We start from the raw sequence: 24,556 nt of genomic DNA on the forward strand, positions 1-24,556 counted from the left end.
GAATGTTATGACTCTTTTCAGGCATCTATTTCGATAATTTTGGACTACTTGTTACCTGTTAAACAATCTGACATTTCTCACAGCTCCATTTAGATTAATTTAGCAGAAATTTTGACATTCCATTCTCATATTCAGGGTTCTGCAGATTTTCACCCAGTGCACAAAATGTTTGAGACTCTTACTAAATGTTTCCATCAATAAGGAAAATACTACCATAGTGAAGCTGAAACCTAGTCCTTACCTCTCGAAAGGTACCTTACTTCAAGTGCTCCTTCTGCCACTTTCAACCAAAATTGCATTTTTAGTAGCTATTACCTTTGCATGCAGAGATAGGAAAAATCCAGGCATTTATGACACTCCATACTGTCAATATGAAAAATTGTGTAATGGAGACTGAGGCTTCACCCAAAATTTATTTTGAATGTATTTTTTTAGACTTTCATATCCAGTTTACCTGTATTTTTCCATCTCCCAAGGAAACAAAATTGCATGTCCTAGATATAAAAAGGACACTTTTGTACTTCCTTAATATACCGTGGCTGAAAGATCTAGACTTTTTGATGCATATGGCATTTCATCTGAAGGTGTATCTCTCTCTGCTCAGGGACTTTTGATATGGACTGAATCAGGGTAACCTATTACATTGACAAACTGCAAATCCCTGATTACTTGATGCCCTTTCCACCAAACTGCAAGCCTCTGGTGAGGTGCTCTGATCAGAGAGCTATGTAGAGGCACTGTGGTTCTCAGTGCGCTTGTTTACCAACCATTTGCTAATATCCATTTCTAGAAATAACACACAGCTTGAACAGTCCTGCAGTCATTTCAGTTGAACACCTAGTTCCTATTTGGCTGATCACCAGAGGTAGGAGTCACATGCAAAGGAATTTAAAAGAGAGAGAGAGCAGTTATTCAATTTGCAGCAACTGTTGTCCTTCAAGACGTTACGTGCATCTGGATCCCAGAGCCCCACTCTCCGTCCACACAGGTCAGAGTCATCTTTTGGTATCTTTGGACAGTGAAGAATTTTGAATGATGGACAGGGTAGTTCTGAAACAAGAAGTCCTGTGGCACTTTATAGACTAACATATTTTGGAGCATAAGCTTTTGTGGGCAGACTTGCTTTTTTTTTTTTTTCTCTCTCTCTTTGGAAGAGAGAGGGCATGTGCACAAGCTTTATGGGACAACTTCTAAGGTCACGTTCACATCCGTGGTGGGATCCACAAGGACAGAAAGTTTCGAGTAACAGTTATTGTAAGAAGAGTTACCATTCTTTTCTATGGCAGGTGTCCATTTAGAGCTGCCCTGTTTGTATGATTGAACACTTAAGTGCCGTGGGGTCAGAGTGCCCAGAACACACTTTTTCAAAACTATTTAACCTCTGTCTTCTCCACATTACAATTGCTGCCTTCTAGATTGTCTCATTGGCTAAAGCTTGCCTGCTTGAACCATTGCTCTCCTCACCTACCCTCTACTATTTTAAGGCTTGTTACAAGTTGCTTGGCTTCCGTACTGAACACTTCCTGGCATCAGTGAACAGGTCTTTACAATCTAGACTACATTCAGATGCAGAATGAATGCTGTTTTTATTGTTACCAATTCCCTGAGAAATGTAGTTTCAAAAAATTTAAAAAAAACAACCATCTTCTTGATGGTGGCAGATGAGCAGTGTTTAATTTCCTTAATACTTTAGTGACAATGAGATTTTTAAACTACATTTAATAAAGTTTTGGGATGATCTTGTGCAAATCAAGGATTTTTGTTCTCTACTGCAGGTTAATAATTAATACAGTCTTCATCCAGATCAGTTTTGCGTGAGTGCACTCATGCACTGCATTTAGAGCTGAGCTTAGTATTCACCCTCCCTTCATGAAACTCCTGAAAGAAGCATAAAAATTAACATTTTAAAATTTGTTTTTATTAGAGGAGAGAAGCCAAAACAATGATTAATAATAATACTAATATGCAGGATTATGCGCTTCAGATTTAAGCATTACTGTCCCCTCCCCCAACCATGCAAGGGTACTCCCTGCTGTTTCTCTTCAGACTACACCTCAATAGAATGGCAATACTGAAATCTCTGTTAACATCTGAAGTTGGAAATAGGAGGAAAAAAAAATCACAGTGCTTTATTTGGGATAGTTTTGGGTGCTGGAGGGATTGGGAAATAGGCAAACAAGGCATCGTTTGTGGGTTTATATAATCCTTTTCCCTAACATAGACTCAGTATTGTATAATCAAATAAGGACCAATCAACTGAACTTTGGGCATGGAGGCAGGGAAAATAATCAAATCAATGGTGTCTAGACTGCTGAGAGTTAGTGCGTTAAGCCAACAGTTGCTAGACATAAACAGGAGTTGGGGAAAACTGATGAACACAGCACAAACCCATTTGAACTCCTCATGCTTATAAATAACACCAAGTAAAAGTGAATGCTAAAGGATTTAAATGCTTTCTTCATTGATCACTTTTAAAGCCACCTGATGGATCTGTAACTTAAAGGAAACAACTAAATCAGTTTTGATACCTGGGGCTCCAAGAATAGCTGTAATGATTGATATTTGTTTACAATGTTCCCGCTAATCTTTTCCATCCATTTGTGGAATAATCTTTGTGCACTGAGGCATGTGTGAATGTTCACCACTAAGGCTGTGGCCACACTAGCCCCACGTTTCGGAGTGGCTACAGTAATGTGGCACTTCGGGATACGCTAATGAGGCACTACCATGAATACGCAGTGCCTCATTAGCATAATGCCGGCCGCGCACACTTCAAAACTGCCGGTTTTGAAACACAGCTGCCCGTGTAGCCGGGGGCCTTTTGAAACAGACCCCTGATTTCGAAAGCCCATTATTCCCAAAACCAGATGGGAATAAGGGGCTTTTGAAATCTGGGGTCCGTTTCAAAAGGCCCCCAGCTACATGGCTGGCTGCATTTCAAAACCAACAATTTTGAAGCATGTGCGGCTGCCATTATGCTAATGAGGCACTGCGTATTCATGGCAGTGCCTCATTAGCATATCCCAAAAGGAGGGGCTAGCGTGGCCACAGCCTTACAGAGAAACAACTTAATGGCGGGTGCTATGATAAGCTGCTGGGTGGTGGTTGAATTTCTCCTGAGTGGCCACAGAGGAACACAGCTTATGGGAGCACTGCTTGCATATCTGTGAAATCATGGCATACCTGTGCACAAAAGCAGAAATGTGGACTTGGTAAACTAAGTGTTCTTTTGGAGAAAGGAAGAGTCAAGAATTACTTAAATGCTTGTTAGTGGAAGAAGTATAGAGGAGCACACACAATACATTCTATGTTGTCATTCTGTGGAAGGTACATCCTAAACTGACTAGTTCCCTCAATATTATTTTGTTAGCTGAATGATTTAAGTATTTAAATTATACTCTTTACTGCCTACAGAAAAAAGATTGCAGACTGAAATGAGCTTGTATCTGAGTGTACACTTCCCATTGAAGACAATGAGAACTATGACTGCTTAAATCAGGGCTGACTTTGGCCCAAATCTTAACTTTCCTTCTGCATCTAAATTATTAGATCCTATTAACAGCTATATAGTATGCAAAGTTGGGCTGTGTTCCAAAAGCTGTATTGCTGGGTTACTGGAGTAATTCAGCACCTGTTATGTGAGTGTCATTTTATGACAACATTGTGCACTGTTGGAGTAGGACAACAGTGGGCTTTAATGTAGGGTTGCCAACTTTCTATGCACAAAACTGAAAGTGAGGGTTCTGGCTGTGGGGTGTAGGTTCTGGGGCAGGGCCAGAAGTAAGGAGTTCAGTGAGTGGGTGAGGGGTCCAACTGGGGTTGTGGACACTGGAATGGGTCCAGGGATGATGGTTTGGGGTGGAGAAGAGGGGTTTCTAGGCTGGGGAGTGGACCTGAGGGGGTTCTGGGCTAGGCCAGAGGATTGGGGTGTGGGAGCAGATGCGGGCTGCAGGCTGGGGGTGTGGTTTCTGGAGTAGAAATAAGGGTTTCAGAGAGTGGGAGGGGGCTTTGGGCTGGAGCAAGAGATTAGGATGCACGAGGGCTCTGTCTAGTGGTGCAGACTCTGGGGCAAGGCTGCTCATGAGGGTTGTGGGAGGATGATCTGGGACAGGCTTGAGAGGTTCAGAGGGTGGAGGATCGTGGCTGAGGCAGGACTCTGTGGTGTAGAGGTGGGGAAGACTCCAACTATGGATGCAGGCTCTGGGTGGGGCTGGGGATGAAGGGGTTGGGAAGAAGAAGAATGGTCTGGGCTGGGAGCAGAGGGTTCAGCGGGTGGGAGCAGGATTAGGGCTGGGGCAGGAGGTGGGTGTAGTTGTTCAGGGGTGCATGCTCTGAGGGGGGCTTACCTCAAGAAGCTCCTGGAAGCAGCAGCATGTTTCTCCTCTGCCTCCAATGTGGAGGTGCAGCATAGCAGCTTTGTGTGCTACCCCATCCATTTGGGCCACTCCTGCTGCTGCTGCTTCTGGGAGCTGCACAGAGCCATTGCAGCTAAGGGGGTGCCTTAGACCTGCAGTACTACCAACCAGATTTTTAATGGCCCAGTAGCTGGAGCCATCAGAGCCTCTTTTTGACTGTAACAGCAACAAAGGGTCCTGTGGCACCTTATAGACTAACAGAAAAGTTTTGACCATGAGCTTTTGTGAGCACAGCCAGAAACATGACCATCCCACTTCAATGACATTACTCTAGATATGTTCCAGTGGTAAATTTAGAGCCAAATTCAATGCTTAAAATTGCAAATACAGAAATTCATCTCCATCAGATAAATGTTTTGTATTTTAGTAATGATCATTCCTCGTTAAATAGTTAGCAGTATGTAGTATTGAATCTGTATTTCAATCATGTTTCATCCACAAAGCATCCAAAATACAGCAATTAAACAATTTGACTGTACTGTGGGGTACAAGCTACTAACAGTTAAAAACAGTTGGGCCCTTTCTCAGGCGACATAAAGCTGGGTCTGGGCATCAAAACCAAACTGGTAGTATCAGTCCTAAACAACTCAAGTTCATCCTAATGGGAGCACTTGGAATTGGCAAAACATTACCATATGTGCTGTTGTGCCGCTTAAATTTTACATGCATTTGATCAAAGTGTGCTGTCATTTTGAGGGTATTTTTGATAGATAAAAATTTTGTATAAATGTCAATGCTGACATACATTATTTAAAAACATGAAAACAGAGCAATATCAGCAAGTATACCTGTGTCCTGGTCTCATTGTCTTGTCTCTGAACAGAGATTAGAGTTCATGCCGAGAAAAGAAAGAACTATGATCAGAACATAACCTGTGAGTCACTGTCATGGAATATGGAAGAAGGGCTATACATTACCAGACATCTCTGTATTGGGGTGAAAAACTGAAATAATACCCTGCATTGTGCTATTCGCATATCCCTTCCTCTTCAATACTGTAAGCTTATGCTTCTTTACAAAAAGTAGTAGTAAGAAAGTACTCTTTAAAGGTATTGGAAAATGAGTGTCAATGCAAAAATTAAGTCTCAGAGGTTAGCTACAATTGGTTTTCTGGGTTTGGTGCGCAAGGGTCCATACATTGCTAATATTTTAGTGAAACAGGTTTTTGACTTTGAGAGGATGTAATTTAGCTCTCAGACTGAAACACTTTTTAGACACTTTATTTAACATGATCCTATAACTGATAATCATGGTTTAGAAGTGTTGCTTGTTCAGAATGGGTAGAGATATACTGATGTGGTGAAATGTTAATTTTAGCTGTGAAATAACTTCCTCTGTGGGTTTCTAACTTCCTTTGTCTTCATTCTTCCCCACTTGCATACAGTTGCATTTAGTTGCACTTAAAACGTTAAACTACATGTGTGTTTAACCAGCTTCATGATATTCCACAGTTCAGTAATTTGAAATGCAGATTCAAGAAAGAGAAATTAGCATTTATCTGGATTGTTCATTGTTTAATCCTTTTTTCTTTTAAATGCTGGATAGTTTGGTAGTTTGATTGACTGGGAGTATCTAAACTTCCTAAAGTACACTGGTAGCCTGCCATTGTTTGAGCTGTCCCTCCTTTTGATGTGAATATTAGTGACAGTTATGTAGCATACTATAAATAAGATCTGTTGGATGAGACCTTCCAGACAATATTTTTGTCAGCTCTGCACAAACAGTGGATCTTACAGAAACATCCTGTAGTTTTCTTATAGATAGTGGGTTTGCTCCAATTTCCATATCAAAATGTCCCATATGTATGTGGTCTTGCAGCAGGCTTGAGTGCTGTTCTCCATCCCGGAGGTGGTAGAATTTTATTTATTGTGCATGTATCTCCCTGGAGAAACTCTTCATCTTTTGCCTGAAGATATTCTACACAAAATAGGTGTGTGAGAGTACTATTTTGAAGAAAAATCACAAGGGTCACTTATGCATAATTAAACAGAAACAAACTGCTATAAAGTAAAATTTAACCCTGTTGTAATAATGGTCTGATATATTAATGAAGCAGTCAAGAGTGGGATTTGGGAGAGCAGAGGGAGAAATTAATTCAGGAGACTCAAACAACTTGTCTGTAAATACAGATGATTGGGGGTTTTTAATGGAAAAAATACTTATTTGAATTTTAGACATGAAGTTTTATTTACTTAATTCTTCCACTAGAGGGTGGAAGTGTTCTGTAAACTTCCTTTTTGAGTGAGTGCTGTGTCTGAGGTGTAGACTTGCATATATGTCAAAAATTTAAAACAGAACTCAGTATAGGAAAAGGGTAAATTAGTTTAAAATAAAATGTCATTCTTTAATAAGTGTGTATCCAACTGGTTACACAGAGCCAAGATTATTAAAAATTACTACCACTATTTATGCATTTCAGATTACTGATTTTTGGATCCTACGAAAGAGAAACAAATGTTCATTGCACTTTTGAGTTAAGCAGTAATGTCTGGGAAGAAAAATCTCGGAGTTCCATTAAAACGGTAAGATGCATACATATTATATAATTTAAAGTGTTCTTATACTCTGTCTAGAATATGCATGTTGATTATTCAGTAACTTGTACAGCAACTACAGTCAGAGGCCATGTCTACCTTAGCAAATTCTTCCAAAAACTCAGGCCCTTTTTTGAAAGAACATGTTGAGAGTCCACATGCAAAAATGCTATCTTTCAATCCGAAATCATGAGAATGCAGCTCTTCTTCTGGAAGCCATCTTACACTTCTAGATCAGGAAAAGTGCCTCCTTTTGAAAGCTTCTTTCAAAAAATAAAATGGGGAAAAAAGCACATGTAGATGCTCTGTGGACCCCTCTTTCAAAAGAGGTGTCCTCAAGGTGCCAAATTTTTCACTTCCCGGCCTATTCTTTCAAAAGAGCAGGGGCTGTGTGGACGCTCTTTTGAAAGAGTGGATCAGTCTTTCAGTCTGGTGGGTTTTTTGTATGTGGATATGCTCTTTTTGCTAGATATCAGCTTTTTGTCATTAGAGGCCAAGTTATCAACAAAAGGCACATACAACTGATTTCGATGAGCAATTACAACCACAGTGCTGCTTGCTGCTTTAATACCAATTTTAAACACACAAATAAAGGGCACAACTATGCATATATGTTCTTTAAAAATTGGACATTCTAAATGCTTAATTGCTCAAATATATGATAAAAGTAATTAAGACCTTACATACCTCACAACCCATATTGGCAAACTTTTATTAATTAGGTAGTGGAAGTACAGCTGACTTGAAGATAGTTTAAAATCATGTATCTGACTTGAACTCTTGTTCTGGTTTAGCACCACACAGTCTACAGCCTCCCTTTTTCTTCCTGCTTGGTAGGAAGAGAGATTTTCAAACATACATTACCTTAAAACATACAGGCTATGTCTATACTTTCATTCCTCTTTCAAAAGAGGTAAGAAAATTAGGTAAATTGAAAATGCAAATGAGGTACAGATTTGCATATGACACCTCATTTGCATATTATTTCACGGTTTTCTTTCAAAAAAGAATATGCAAATTCACTGTACTTGCATATCTCTTTCGAAAGAGGAATGCAAGTGTAAACACAGCCACGTTGTCTTTGGAAACTGGGCTCAGTTGTAATACCTGATATGATGATGATGATAGTAACCAAATTGTGTTGGGAGAAAAAGTGAGTTTGGAAATAGCTTCCTATTGGCAAATGTTTATAAAAGTTGTTCATTTTTCTATTATGTTTAGCACTCAGGACTACTTGTTCATGGGGGGAGAAAGAAGGGAAAGGAAGATGGTTATAGTGTGCTCCTATCCTCTCCCTTCTCATTTCTGCTCACCAAGAATAGATCATTCTATTTCTTCAGCACTACTGATCTTTGCTTATTATTTTTATCCCACTGTGAGCGAACAATAAACCCATCTTACATTTCTTCATAGCTACTAGGATAAACTATTGAGATATAAAGTTGCATATTTGCCTATCTGTGCCTTAGCAATTGTGACTACATTGTTTTTACACAAAATTATGCTGATGGCATATTGGCAATAGGGGCATTCAAATTCATACTCTTCTCAAAGAGCAAATATTTTTCTTTAAAAACTGCGTGGGCAAGAATATGGTTATACGTACCTTTGTGGTGCTCATTCATTAGCTTTAAAAGTTGAAAATGACTAAAATTCTCATAGTATATTATAGTCTTATAGCATAGTACATTTTTCTCGCTAGGTGGCAGTATAGTAAAATTGATGACCAGTTTGAGAAGATGTGAATATTTTAAAAAATTAGAATAATAGTTTGGGCAAGATTGTGAAGAGTTTTGCACCTACTTAAGCACTTTAACTTTTGGAAATTTTGGCCCATAATATGCAAATTAAATGTAATTTACGTAGATAACTATCAGTGCCATAGAAAGCACTATGTCAACTATGAATTACAGCTAAGCTGTTAAAATGTTTGGGGTACACTGACAGCAATCCTTTGACTGTTAAACAAGCTGAAATACCAAAATATCCTCTATTTGAACAATATTAGTGTTGTGGAATTGGCATAAATGAGGCACATTTTTGTTACCTAAGGTGGACATCGGTGTAAGCTAGAGAGCACATATCATAGCACTGGAAGCTCTTCACGCATTTTTGTGTATGGAATATATCCTTTGTGTGATTTGTACATATCCATTCCACTCCTGGTGTGTGCGTGCCCAGTCTCCAGTCAAACATTTCCCTTAGAGATATTATGACATTGACTCTTTTTGGCAAAGGTTCTCTTGACCTTTGTAAATAATTTATGTCTCATACCTGACAAATTCATAGCATCAAATGTCTGACAAAGACTGTTTATTGATAAGGGGGTATTATATTGGAAGGTAGCTACAGAAAACTGTGAATTAGCAAGATGTACAGCAATTGCAAGAAGTATATACCAGTTAGATTGTATATATTGAAAGTAAAGTCTGATATGCAGGTAAATCTTAGTTGCCAGGGGATAAAATGTCTCCTTTACGGACCCATTGAAGTACAAGGAAATTGTCAGCTCTCAGTGGTCTAGCCTTGCTCTATTCCAAACATGTCAAAGGAGAGTTATCAGAATCAACTGCCAGCAAGTCAAAACCACTTGAAGGTAAAAAAGGACTGTAACTAGGAGACAGGTTTGCCCTGTCTGTGAATAGAGACAAAAGACTATTTCACTGTAATGAAGTGGTATAGTTACAAAGCATTCAGTTGACCCCAGTCTCCCTTGGATTCTTCTTTGTCTGTAATTGAGAGTTAGGGTGTAATTTTATGTTTCCAGGGTGCACTCTCTCTCTTTGACTTCATTTTCTTCTGTATAGTTAGTTACTCATCCGTAGGTAGTTAGAAAAGATTTAAAATACCTTTCATTTGTTAATTTAATTGGTTTTACAAGTTGTTTGTTTGTTTGTTGTACTAGCTTTTGAGTCCTTGAGAAATCTTCTGTCTCCAGACTTTAAGCCTTTTACTGGCTTTGAGAAATCTGTGTATTCACACACCTGGAATGAGGGTTACTTAAGTACTAATGTGAGGGTCATGTCTTGTGCAGATGCCAAATATGTAGAAGGAAGGCTAAGAAAAATAGAGAGGGGAATCTGCATCATCACTTCCTGAAGGCAGCTTTGTGTCCAAAGTCAGAGCCTTCCCTCTTGGGATGGATACTGAGCACATCTACCACTGTCAGAAGTGCCCTTCAAATGTTGGAGGAGCTCTGAGCTCTGAGCCCTTCCTCCGTGTGAAGGAAAATGCACAGGCAGCCTGTTTCCAAGGAGCCAACCTCCTACAAGAAATCAGTATCCCTGGAACAGTCTCCAAACAAACAAGTTAGAGGATAGGGACTGGGAGGAACCAGACACAGCAATCTGTCAAGATGCAATACAACTTTAGGTGTTCTGTGTCACCAGTGCAATTAATTTCAAATTATCCTGGAAAGTAAGAACAATTTGGCAGATCTTTCAACAGAGTTTGAAAGTACAAGTTAAACCTCTCTAGTCCAGCACCCTTGGGACCGGACTGGTGCTGAACGAGAGAATTTGCTGCACCACAGGACGTCAGTATTGTCTAGCAGCATAACCAACATTTCCACTGTTTACTGGGCTCTTTGAAGACGTTTAGGGGTAGATTACAGCTTACTAGCACAGAATGGTGAACCAGGATGGGCTGTAAACAAACTTTATGGGATTATGGGAAACTTCTTCCTTTTTTTTTTTTTTTTTTTTTAAAACAAAAACAAGGAGTCAGTACTTACCCAGCTCCCCAGCCCCAGCCAGGAAAGTACTGGCACCAAAAAAGCAGTGGCCATACCAATGATAAGTAGTCATCCAGCTAAGTAAAGTCTTTGTGGATTACGGTTGTTGCTGGACAAGAGAGTGCCAGATCAGAGGTACAACCTATAGCGACTCAGACAAATACAACAAAGTTTATTTTTTCAAACTTTTGGTGGGTGTTTCTCAAATAGACCTGTTTGCTACTTGCCACAACAAAAAGTACCAACTCTTTTGTTTGACGGCAGGTCACAGTCAGGGATCTGTGGTGGACTTTTTCCATATTATCCTGGAAAGACAATCTGATTTATGTTTACCCTTCTGTTCTGCTCCTTTGCGGAGTGTTGCTCAAGATCAAGCAGGATCGTGCTCACATGATTCTCATAACACCAGTGTGGCTTTCAATAGTATTAGTTGTCCAGGGTGTTGGTCCTGCTAGCCAGGGTTCCTTCGACTCTGCCTTTAGAGCCAGCCCTGACCTCTTGTACAACACTCACTTGTTAAATCCCAGCACAGATGCTCTTCATCCTGCAGCATGGATGCTCCAGGGAAAGTGCTTCAGGAGGCAGACTATTCCAGGAATAGAAAAAGAGCCATTTACTACGTATTTTTACCTGTAGAAGTGGAAATGATTTTCCATATGGTCACAGCAAAAAAGTAGTTTGTCAGTCTGGGCCTCTGTACAAACTCTTCCATACTGTTTTTTTTTTTCCTTGCCTGAAATAACAAGTACTATCTATTAACTCTATCAGAGTTCACCTGTCTCTTTCACCCTCTGTTGTTGGTCAGTATCAATTAGTTTTTAAGGGGTTTGGACAGATTGTAAGATGCTATTTCTCCCTCACCTCTTGGCTACGTGCTGTTCTTCAGTCCATCCATTTTGGTAGTTATTTTTCTGACAAGAACAGGGGAATTGTGAGTGTTGATAGCAGAACCTCCTTACACACTTTTTTATAGGGACAAACTAATCAAGTCCACATCCAAGATTTCTGGTTAAGATAGTGTTGGACTTCCACTTTAGTGAAGCATTATACATACGCTTTTCCTAAGACATCATGAAAATATGGAGAGGCTCCATATCTTGGATGATAGAAGGATGTAGGCTTTTCACCTGGATAGAACTAGATTGTGTAGGTCATCTTTGCAACTTCTTGTAGCAGTTGCAGATAGGATGAAGGGCCTTCCAGTTTCAGTACAGTAGATCTTTTCCTGGATTTCCTACTGTGTATGCATGTGTTACGGCATTGCTGTCATAGCCCTGCCAGGCAGGATGGTAGCACACTTACCAAGATCCCTTCTTGATTCTGCAGCATTTTAGTTCAGTTTTACATGGCAGAAAATGGTAGGGCTGCAGCTTGGTCATCAGTACACATTTTTATAACTCCTTATGCCATATCATCAATCCCAAAGAGACTGTGCCAGATTTGGACAAGTAGTCCTTCAGGTGTTGTTCAAGTAGACTTTGAAACACACTTCTGGTATGAACTGCTTGTGAGTAATTTTAAGTGGGATGGGCATGGGCAGTCACCTAAAGAAGGAAAAAGTTACTAACCTGTTCTGTAATTGTTGTACTTTAAGATATTGCACCTGTCTATTCACCTCACACCTTCCTTCCCCTTTATATCACAGAGTCCATCCCATTGTAACGGACCTGGGAATGGAGTTGGGATTGGCTCCAAGCTTTATACCATCACTCAGGAGCAAGAGGCAATTGATGGTGTGTGCACCCTGCCCTAACAGGAACTAGAAAGTGAAAAATGTCCATCTTGTGTGCACTGGGCATGCACATACCTGAAGTGGAATTGGACATGTGCAGTACATCCCAACATCAATTATAAAATAAATAGTAACCTGTTTTTTTAAGTGAGCTGATTTAATAGGCAGAGTAGTATCTGGGATATAAAATGTTGCTAATGAAACTTGCTTCTTCACTTGGGAGATACTAGTATTGGGATAATTTATGTGATAATCAGAATTCCAAAGAATACATGGGAAGAGGAATAAAATTCAGTGGCTTAGTCAGACTTGGATCTTGGGCATATATTGTAAATGAATTATATAGCTGTATATTAATATAAGGGATGGACAAATAGGGCACACACACTAAGAGTGCTGCTATCAGTGTAGCTGTCATTTGGGGAGATGGTTACTATGCTGACAGTGAAACTCCTGTTGGCATATGCTGCATCAACACTGGGACTCTGCTAGCAGAGCTGTACTAGTGAAGTATTTATAGTGTAGACAAGGCCTTAGACGAAAACTAGACGTGAAGTACCAGTTTCTACTCTTCATGTCAGAGGAGGGACTAATAATATGTGTACACTGAAATAAAAGACCTGTAGCACAGCTGGCCCTGGTCAGCTGACTTGGGTTCACAAGACTCCAGCTGTGAATCTATAAAAGTACAGATGCTTGAACTGGAGCCCAGGCTCTTGAGATCCTCACAAGCGGAGAGAGGCTCCAAGACCAGGGTCTGGCCCCAGTATCATTGCTGAAGTTTTATAACCCCATGGCCCAAATCACATGAGCTATGGACTGAGATGTGGACATGCATAATTCTTATCACTGTGTAGACAGGCTCCAAGGGACCACAGTGTGGCTGGAGCCCCCAGCAGTAATTCTGAGTTAATCAGTCAGAATGCCAGGACAGGGCTCCTAGGAGCACACATCAGAGCAGTTGCCCCAGCATCCCTGAAGAATGTTGCAAGGTTTGCACTCACCTAGATATGCCCATCATTTGAATAGGTGTTGGGGTGGGGTAAAAGGCTAGCCTGGAGAGAACAGAAGGAGAAGCTGTAGTGCTCAATCACATTCTGCCCACCCTTTGTCTAGAAATGCAAGAGTCAAGGAAAGGCCTGTTGCACCTTCCACTGTCTACTCATGGGACTTGGCTAGAATCCTAGTTTTGCCACCTCCAAACGTGCAAAAATCATAATCCTCAGCAAAACATCGTGAGGTTTTATTTTAAATTTTAAAAATGGGACTATTTAATTACATGGCTTTTTTTTTTTTTCTTAAGAGTCGTGGGGGCATGCTTAGGTCAGAATTTCCACCACGTCCTTGAGGGCTATACACTTTAAGCAAGACCTTTTTTTTTTGTTAATCAAATGCTTCTGAGGGCTGGTGCTTTAAGAGAAACACCAGCTAAATGCAAAAATAATCATGAAGTCCTAAGAATTGGAAACAAATACCACTGGAATTTATTCAGTACACAGTAGATCCCCGACTTACATGATTTCAACTTGTGCATTTCTTGCAATAACACGAGTTGAAATTGTGAGTGGCAGGGTGCTGGGAGCCATATGGCAGCCTGGCTCTCAGCTCCCTTCCACTTACAGGAGCCGGGGAAGTGGCTGGTGCTGCTGCATCTGGCCCTGGACTCCCCACTGCTCACGGGAGCAGGCAGCCAGGTGCAGCCAGGACTGGGTGACCCAAAGGCAGCAGGGCCCCTCTCCCACCCAGTCCTGACATACACAAAATTTGACTTATATAGGGTTGCCCAGAAAAGCAGCCTGTGCGTAAGTCAGGGATCTACTGTAATGGAATCTTTTAAGACTCAGTGATGACAAGTCACTCAATGAATTACATATTTGGATGTGAAGTTGTACCTCCTAATTGTGTGTTCCTTCACATAAGACAAGCTTCCTCAGCTCCAACATTAACCTGTGTAGTTGTCTTTTGCCTATAAGTAGGGAGATATTGTTCAGTGGAAAGGTGAGAATTTTATATTGCTTATCGCTTCTCTTTAACATTTAAGCCTCTTAATTCCAGTCAGCTCAGTAATGACTGAGATAAAATTATAGTATGAGTATAAAGAGTCCAGAAACCTTAAACAACTTTTTTTAAACAGACAACTTAGGACAAAATAAATCACAAATGTTCAATTTTAGAACTGTTTAATTCACAAGAGCTTTATAACCACATGAAGGCACAGCATCTGATTTGGACTGTGAATTACATTCTGTTTTCCTGAGGAAAATACTCATTTTGTGGTTATTGAAATTTTTATTCTCTATTATATAAGCAATGATAAGAATTTAGACAACTGTAATACTTCATAATGAATGGTGGTGAGACTATAATCTGATCCCATTATTTATGGAATATTAATAGGTATTACAATTAGTTTTCAAAAATTATTCCATGTTATTAAACATACCCAGTGCATTAATGAAATATCTATTTGGGTCATCTGCTCCCAAGGTATTTATCAGATCGTGTTCAGAGCACAGATTAATAATTTGATTGGGCACATTCTTATACAATATCCAAAAATCCATTAAAAGCTTTAATTAATAGACTGATGGAATTCATGTTAATTTCTGAGCAATAATGTTATTTATGCATAAAAAGTATTCTGTACATTTAGAAGTGAAGATAATTAAAAATGGGTGACTTGCTATACTTCATACACTTATTTAGTTTTTTAGAGTGCAAATACTAACGAAGCTGTGCTTTGTATGAGGTGTAAGGGTCATATATTTTTATATAGATGTTTTGATAGTTGAAATAGAAGCTACCATTTTCAGTTAAGAGGGTACATAGTAACAGAAAATTTGAGATTTATCCTATACTGGGTTTATTTCTGATCACATGACACGAAAGCTTGGCCTCGAAATAAATGCAGGTTTTGCCTTACTTTATTAGTGCCAGGATTTCACCAACAGCGATGTGCAAGATTAGCAAAGGTTTTTCTATCCAGATTTTTAATTGCTTTATGATGAAAATGAAGAAAACTCCAGATAACAAGTGTGTGAGTTAGAGGAATTGGACCCCAGAGTGTTACATTTTTTATTTCATCGAGTTTTATTAGTTCAAAATCAGATATCCACTGTGGAAATGAGTGCCTTTTCTGAGTGGGTATCTTTCCAGACCCCCTCAGAACTGACAAGGTAGTTCCAGAGCATCTTTCTAAGAATAGTAGCATAACTGGGCCTTCTGCCAGCACAGCCAAAAATTGGACAAGTCTATAAAAAACACTTAAATATCAGTGGGGTGAGCTATGTGCTGCAGGGCAGCTCTGGGGTGTCTGCAATGCCCAAGGCAGGGGTGGAGAGAGAATTCTCCTGACAGGGGCTCTCTCCAACTTGTTGCTGACTAGCAGGGGCTGATCTTCTTCGCCTCTGGCTTTGAGCTGTTTTTTGGTGTCACTAGCATCGGCACATCGCTAACTTCTGGTGGGTGGGCATGCAGCAGGCACCCCATCACTAGAGGGAAGCGGAAAATGGGGTACAGTGGGCTAAGTCATGGAAGGGCGGTCACTTAAATATAAGAAATAAACTGTCCACACTGATGTTGGAAGGCTTATCAAGTATCAAAAAGAGACCCGAAAAAATTACTAACGCATTGGTTGACAGTGTAGCTGATGTAATGTCTGATTACAAACTGGAGAACATGGAGGAAGCTCGTGTGGCTAGTAAGTAGGTTAATCTAGCATAATAACATTGCTGTTGCGACGGATCAGTGGAAAGATTAAATATAGTCCACTTTTGTCCTTTTGAGCTCTTTATGTTAAGTAAGAATGTGTCCATAAAGAAGTTTGGTTGTCCATAATACTTTTTTTCTGTACTGTCCATAAAAATAGTTTTCAGCAATTGGCAATCCTGAGCGGGACAAACCTGAAACTGAGATTTGAGGTTCTTAGGATGTGAGGATTTGTTAATACAAGTTATTCTGCAACATGTGGGGGAGAGTGGGGGTGAATGTTTTTTTATTCTTTGTGCAGTGACTTCATCTTTCTGCTGGATAGCTGAGACTACTGTGTAACCACTATAGATTTTTGTCTTTGAGGTGTCTGATGTGCAATACGAGCATGTAAACTTTAAACTGCATAACGTATGCATTTAGTATTTGTTTTGAAAGTAAAATAATAGAAATAATAGTATGCATTGTTTGTTCATTTTACTTTCTTCATATTGCTCTGCTGTTGTTGTACTGAACCTGTTTGAACAAGCCTGCCAATTTTATTAGCTTAATGCCAAATGTGAGGAAAATGTAGATAAACCAATACCTCTTCCATTTTCCTTGGGACTTGTACCAAATTGGATTCGTGTCCTCTAGAGTCTGACCATTGAGTCCCAAACATACAGAAAACAAATCCCTACAAGTATATATAAATGTAAGCAGCAAAGTTCCTGTTTCGTATTTTGCTGAATACTTTGAGTTGAAGACGTGCGTTAGAATGCTCTATCCAGCAGAATTTTGTCTTTCCAATTATTTCATAGAATTTCTTTGCATTTGAGTCAGAACCGTAGTGGAGAAGACTGCAGATTTATATGAGTATATGTCTCAGCATTCTTAGTTTCCAAAGAGATGCTAGCAAGCACTTACTCTAGGAGCATTCAGTGACTCAGTCCTTAGAACACTGTTGTGTGTTTTAGGGAAAAAGATTAGCTGTATCAGTCTGCAAGCCTTCTTATTGTAACTGGCAAATAGATATTTTCTAGGATTAGTACAGCAGGGGAATGCTCTGCAGGTAAGGGTTTCTACAGCAAGCTGAACTCTTAGCTGAATAAGTTGGCAAAATCTGAACCTTTTCTGGTGGGTGTTTTTAGAGCTTTTGCATTGGGCCCTTGATGAATTACCAGTATGTAATTTTTAAGATTCTTTTAGGCAAGACAGTTGATGTGCTTTAAAAACAAAAGATCATGTCTTTTTGTGAACCTTCTTTTAAACACATTGCTTACAGGAGAGTTAAGAAAAAAAATCTGTCATAGGAACACATAGATATAAAATGAGAAATCATATAAATCAAATTCAGTACCATTTGAAATGAGTTGCCCGAAGATACTGAACTGTAGCTTCAAATTTGAAATGGCTGTGAAACACTGATTTATAAATATATAAAGCCAAATGCCTCACAGTTAGCATTTTCATGTGCTTATTTAAGTCTGCCATTTGAGAGTTTAATCCTATCAAAAGAAAAGGAGAGGATTAAAGCAAGTAAAGGGTTTTGAAAATGTCACTTTTTATGAAAATTCATGGTCTTATAGTATTTGATGATCATGTAAATACAATGGGGACTAGTTCTGAGGTTTGCACCTTACATTATAGTCTGTAATCCATCTTCCAAATAAACTTGAAGGCCATCAGGCTTTTTCCCCTCTCTACTCTGGAGCATTAGACATTTTTAACTTCAGGTTTCAGACAGCTTCTCTACTATTCAGCAAGAGATTTTCCATAAAATCCTACTGTCTGTAGATATCTTTGCAACAATGTTGAAACTAGTTCTTTTTCCCTTCATGTCCAAACTTACATCCATTTTCTTACATGTGCTTATTAGGATAGTTTTAAATATGATCATATTCAGTCATATTGTGACTGGCAAAACCTTTGCCTTCTCTGCCCTTCTATGACGGACAACTGTAGACTCTGTGCTTGGGCATGTCCTACTGTTTTCAAGGATAAGCATTGACCAAAGAGAGGAAGAAGGTTCCATGGCCCTCTGTTTCACTTTCCACAGTAGCCAGCAAACCAGGAGAAATGTATCATCTGCAGCCTGTGTAATTGTCCCTTTGCACCCCCAGAAAGTGTCATGCAACCCAATCTGTGAGGCACAGTCCCTTGCAGATGTTCCCTACTGTGCTGCATACAGCCCCCTACCAAGGATTTTTTAGGCCACACTCTAGCCTGTTAGATTTGAAAAATAATATGTCACGCAAAAAGGTATTACAGTTAATACTGAGATGTGAAGTACTTAGAAGTTAGACTGGGGAAGGTGTACTTCTTGGAAAAAAAAAACTCCATGTACTCTGTCAGCTAAACTCAGATTTTACTCTGCGTCTGAGATGAAACTGCATTTTCAGACAAAGGATATACAAACTGTTCAGCACAAATGGTAGGAGTCAGCATTTATAAACAACTGAAAGTAGTTGGGGGTTTAGAGTGGGATTACATATCCTAACCAATTGCTCTGCTGCCATTATGCTGCTCTTTTTGTTGTTATGAAAGGTTATGATCTTCGAGCCCAGGCTTCATAGTTGCCACATTCTCTGCAAGGATGTCACTGGCATCTCAGTGATCCCCCAAGCATTAAGATGTATTCTCAAGGGATTTGTGAGACTTTTTTGTGTGTGTGTGTGTGTGTGTGTGTGTGTGTGTGTGTGTGTGTGTGTGTGAGAGAGAGAGAGAGAGAGAGAGAGAGAGAGAGAGAGAGAGAGAGTGAGAGGTTTGCAGTCTTTTCTTTGTGGGGTCCAGTGTAGGCAAGTAGTCTTCCACTGCAATTGGAGAGTGATTCCTCTAGGATTGTTGTATGAGAAAAATCTTGCAGAAGCTTTCTACAGAATGGGTAGCCTGAGCCTTTTGTTCTTTTAATATTTCTATTAAACTCATTAAATGCAAAATTCATGCTAACAATGCACCCATTTAAAGCCACACTTAAAGGTGAGTGGCATGGCAGTTTTTTGGTCAGTCTTTGGGTTGTGTGTTTGGCACATTTAATTACTGATTTAATTAACAGTGTTTGTAAGGCACCTGTTCTGAATAGCAAATGTAATTGTAATTGGGTTTCTTTTGCCTCATTTTTAAGTTCTCATTATGCAAGTAGGGTAAACAAATCAAGTTTCTCCTAAGGCAGGGGTTGGCAAACTGTGGCTCTGGAGCCATGTGCAGCTCTTTAAGGAGCCACTTGTGGCTCTGAGCACTGTCACTGCTGACTCCATGTGTGGCTCTGGAGGCCACCGCTGCTTAGGTTTTTTTTTGTTTAAGCGGCAGCAGCCTTGGGAGCTGCTGAGCAATCAGCTGTGGCAAAAGGGAAGCTGGCAGGGTAGGGAGCCCCAGAACAGGAAGCCGGGACAGGCGCAGCCTGTGGGAGAGCTAGGGGGAGGGGCAGAGGAGCCTGCCCTGCCGGAGCTGCACAGCCACATAGAGAAGAAAGTGGCAGTGGGAAGCAGCAGCAGTGTGCAGAACTCCTCGGCTGAGCCAGGTAAATCCTGGGACTTGGGGTGGGCTTGGAGCTCAGTGGAGTTAAACTGGAGATGGGTGGCTTGGTTTGTGGGATGGGAGGTAAAGCTGTGGGATGGGGGTAACAACTTTCTAACTGGTAAAAATCATTGTGTACGCTGTTGTTAAAATAGGGGTGACAAAAAGTATGGTTTGACTTTATTTTTTTATGTGTCTATTAAGGACTGTCTCATATTCATGTGCATTGCTGCTCTTGAAGTATTGATTTTGTAACCGAATTCGAAAAAATGGCTCTTGTTGCTATTTCAGTTGCAGACCCCTGTACTAAGGCAATGCAAAAAGACAAGTAAATTGAGCATGATCTTTCCCCTTGTAGCAGATGTAAAACTCAAGAAGATCTGTTCTATTTTAGCTTCCACAGACTTATTGTGCTGACAATCCTTTTTGTTCTCTCACGGTAATCTGCTTTGCTACACATACAAATATTGGACACAGAAAGGAGTTTTAAGTAGGTTTTGTAGGTAGCTGTGTTTCTTATTTGCAAAGAAATAGGTTTACAGTGATGGCTGATCTCACTAAATAAATAGGTGGCGCTATGCATGGAAGCTAACTTTGTTTATGTAAATAGTGTGGCCTATTGTAAGAGAGATAACAGTGTTTTATTGGCTAGTGTAAACAGTTGGTTTCTGGGTAATTTGGTATGTTTCTGGAATGACTTTCCAAACTGTTTTTGTGGAGCCCTACTGTGAAATGCAGCAGCCATTGTACTCAAACTGACTGTTGCCTGTGGATGAAATGAAAAAAAAAATCCTTTCCAAATACATTCTAACAGAACAATCTTTTAAAGAATGTAGTTGTCAGCAGCTCTTCCCCTTAGTTCATTCATACTTGACGTTTGTTTATGAAGACCAATATTTCAAAAAATAATTAGTGTTTTGGGGTACTTCAGTTTTTGGGTGGCTAACATGAAATATTGTAGCTCAGAGTGGGTTCTGAGCACTTTCTGAAAATCATACCCTTTGAAATGAATCCAGATAGGCGCCCAAAATCACTACAGGTTCAGCCTCTATGGTTCGCACTTCCATAGTCCAGGCGAGCCTTGACAGAGTGAATACTGGGGAGTGAGTGGGGTGCCCTGAGGAAGAGGCAGAGTGGATGCAGTGCCCCATGGCTAGGAGCACAGCTCAGAGGCCTCGGAACTCAGAGTGCTCCCATGGGTATGTACTACTGGTCCCTGGCCACAGGGCTCCACAGCCATCCTGCCTCTTCCCCTGAGCAATTCCCCCATCCCTGGCATCCTACTCCCCCTACTCAGTCAAATTCCCTGATTCAGGATCAGTCAGGCCCTGAGGGTGCCAGATCAGAGAGATGCAACTTCTGAAAACCTTGACCAAATTGTCTTACACTTTCAGATGTTCATAGATTCCAGAGCCTGAAGGGACCATTGTCAGGCCTCCTGTATAATACAGACTATAAAACATCCCAGAATTGTTTGAGCATATATTTTATAAATACACCCAATCTAGATTTAAAAAATTTCCATCGTTAGTGAATCTACCACAACTGTTGCTAATTTGTTCTAATAGCTAACTACGCTCACCTTTTCCAAAAAAAAAATGTATGCCTCATATTCCATCTGAATTTGTCTACCTTCAGCTTCCAGCTGTTGGATCATGTTTTTCCTTTCTCTACCACATTGAAGAGCCTGTTGTTTACATATTGGTTCACTATGTGTGGGCCATGGGAGATTAACACAAGCCCCAGCCAATCCCCAAGTAGAACAGTTACCATGCCACGCTCTTCCTAAATGTAATCTTAATTTCAGAGTGTTTCTACCTGATTGTTCTTACATTTACATGCCATTGGAGTTAAATAACTTCATGGAACCGATTCTGATTTCGTGTAAACTGATGGAACTCTGTGGTCTTTAAGTGGTGGTGTTCCTTACGTACATTAATGCACAAGACCAGAATCAAACCCATTTTCCTTCATCTGTACTTATGTTTTGTTGTACTAATCCTTACTGTTTTAATTTATAACATGCTGTAGGAATGACTTGTCCTTATTTTCTTCCTTTATATTCTCAAACCTTACCCTTAAAGCATTTTTTCATCAATTCATTTGATGCTGGCACTACAGAGAGATTTCAGAAGTGTCCCTGAAGTATCCGGTGTGTCAAAGCTGTGATGTTCAAGGGAGACTAACCATGACAGAATTTAACGGTTGACAATGCTCTCTTACTACATCAGAAGCTGACCAACTCTAATGACCATGAATGAGACGGTGCCTTTTGTTGCAAGTAGTTTATAGATCCCTACCTTCTTCCCTCAGCCTCCTTCCTCCAAAATCTTACAGAAAAAGCTGTCAGTGAAAGTAAGCATGTTCACTGACTCAAATCAAGATACATACAAAAGAAATCTGAGTACAGGCAGCCAGCTGAAAGCACAAATACTTACCAAGAAATAATGGAACATGACAGTTAGTGTCAGTCTGCCCACCCTGCCCCCACTTCACCTCTCTCTGTCTGATCCAGCATTGTTTTTCCTTTACTCACTTCCATGTACTTTGGTTCACTGAATTCAAAAATGAGATTTTTGTATGTGCCATTTTTACAAGCTAGGAAATTAATACATATAAATAAAATTGATGTTTTGTAATTAAAAAAAAAAGACACACTGTTTGTAAGTTCCCAATTGTTAAACTCCAAATCAGATTATTGTCCTTCTCCTGTTTAATTGTCAGAAGAAAAGTATGCATGACAGCTCCCACACCACTGAACTTTTGCTCAAACATCCTGTTAAAGGGATGCCTCTTTTTGAAGTACTGGCCTTTTCTGTCTGCCTTGGGCTGAAAATGCATCTTTCTTGTATAGGTAGGGAATCACTTGCCTTCAGATTTTGTGTGTGACCTTGGCTCATAGTCTTTAAAAATAAGACTTTGTGCCTCACTAAAAGAACAGGATACCTTTCTAAAATAGTAAAATATTTGCAAATTACCCTTGCAACCATATGCATTCAGTATCTGATGATGATGAAATGTGAATTATGTGCAGTGACACAAAAGAAGCACACGAGATCTTTTATGGGGGAAAAGACAGTATGCCACATTTATTGAGAATAAAACAGTAGCATTTGCTTTTCAGTCACTCCATACATACACGCACCGTGCACGCAGTTCCACCAAATGATGTTATAGTTACAAATCCAGAGCCTGGATCAATCTAGTGGTGGCCAACTAGACTGATCACAGAGGGGGAGCAGGGCCTTGTCAGTTGCGATCCGATGCTCTGCTGGAGTTGGTGTCAAGGTGAACCCAAAGTCCCATGGCAAAGCACTCTGCTTTTATAATCCTTTTCTCTGTTGAAGTCTACTGTGTCAGTCTGTGATTGGTGTTATCTTTTCAATGCCAGTTGCTCTCAAAACATCTCCAAAAGGCTCATTCTGTAATCGGTTGTCTTTAGACACGTCAGTCTGCCTACCTGGTCACTTCTTGACAGGGGTATGTACTGATGGCCCTTGTCTGATGCTGTTAAGTCTATCTTCACCCACGCTTTGCCCCTCTTTTCTTGGCCATCTGGTGCTGGGGATAACCATCGCACCTTTATCTGGACACAGACATACCGCTTTCACATGTAAACAATTCTCACAAGGACTCTCATAGAAAACCAGAATAAAAGGCATTGTAAATCAAACAATTTAAGGCTTCAGCCTAGCACATCATCCTGTAATCTTATGTACATAGACGCAATACTAAAACTTTCTTTACCCACTAAACTCACTAAATTCTAAAACAGACATATATTCAGTTAAAGAACTTAATCAATAAAATGTTACATGTGTTAATGTTAGCTTACATTGTTAAGCCTAACATTCAAAGTATAAAGAGAATGAAAGAGAATAAAACTTTCAATTCCAACATCTTGGCAGTCCAAACACATTGAAAATCATGATGTTAAAAATGCTATTGTGCAGTTGTGCATTGATCATCAGTTTTTATAGGTGTGATTGAATAATAGAGTACCACAGGCACAAACAAAGAATTTAATCCCTCTGGCTATGTCTACACTAGGCAAAGTATGTTCACTGCAGATGGATAGCTAGAATTGATGTACTTGGCCATCCTTACTGAAGAGGGTCGACGGGAGAGTTTTCTCCTGTGGACCTCCCTTACTCCTTGATTGCACACACCCATTCCAGGCTAGTGAAGATGTAGCCTCTGTCAGCATCTTTCTTGAAGAGAAGAGGAAGACCACCAGTTCCTTTGAGGCTTCACTGTCTGATGTAAATATAGTCTATTTCAAATAACTGGTAAATCATCTTACCAGTTAGTGAAAACAAATCAGGAATCGCTCATAGAGGAGAAGTAATTTTAAGATCTTGTCAATTTTTTATCACATTGACTTATCCATCTTTCATAGTTGCACCACAAAGCCGTGTGCTTAGTATTAAACACCTTAAACTATCTTTGTTACTTGTATCTATTGATCCAGAGTAGCTGTTTAAATAAAATAAAACTGCCACATTTTAAATTACAGTATTACAAAATTTCATTGGATGCCAAAAATCTTAGGCTAGGTCTACATTGTAGCCCTATCTTGAAATAACTTAGGCAATTTGTAATGTGCAAATTGTGTAAGTTATTTCAAGCTTCCTTGTTCAAACCCGGTGCAGGCTACACTTCATCGGGGTTCAAAATAAGAGACTATTTAGAACTTCCCGGTAACCCTTGTACAACGAGGGTTGCTGGGAATGAAACACTGTGCTCAAAATAGCTCTGCTGTTTGAAGGGTGTTGTATCCCGAAATAGAAACCATTATAGAATTATAGAATGGTGAATACAAGGTTAATTTTTAATGAGTAATGAATTTCAGGTTTCTTTAAGTGATTTTAATGATATTTGGCATTTAGATCAGATAGGAAAACTATGTATGGAATAATGCTATCACTGTAATCTGGAA

At 39.8% G+C, this 24,556-nt stretch overlaps 1 protein-coding gene across 1 annotated transcript in view; it reads left to right on the forward strand.

The window, feature by feature from the left end:
* PDZD8 (PDZ domain containing 8) overlaps positions 1–24,556 on the forward strand; it is a 124,106-nt gene that overhangs the window by 47,534 nt on the left and 52,016 nt on the right. The window contains exon 3 of the mRNA XM_074999801.1: positions 6,835–6,937. Within this exon, the coding sequence (XP_074855902.1) occupies positions 6,835–6,937 (103 nt within the window). The remainder of the gene's footprint in view (positions 1–6,834; positions 6,938–24,556) is intronic.

The sequence above is a fragment of the Carettochelys insculpta genome, chromosome 7 (genome assembly GCF_033958435.1).
Source record: "Carettochelys insculpta isolate YL-2023 chromosome 7, ASM3395843v1, whole genome shotgun sequence".
In the NCBI taxonomy this organism is placed as follows: Eukaryota; Metazoa; Chordata; order Testudines; family Carettochelyidae; genus Carettochelys; species Carettochelys insculpta.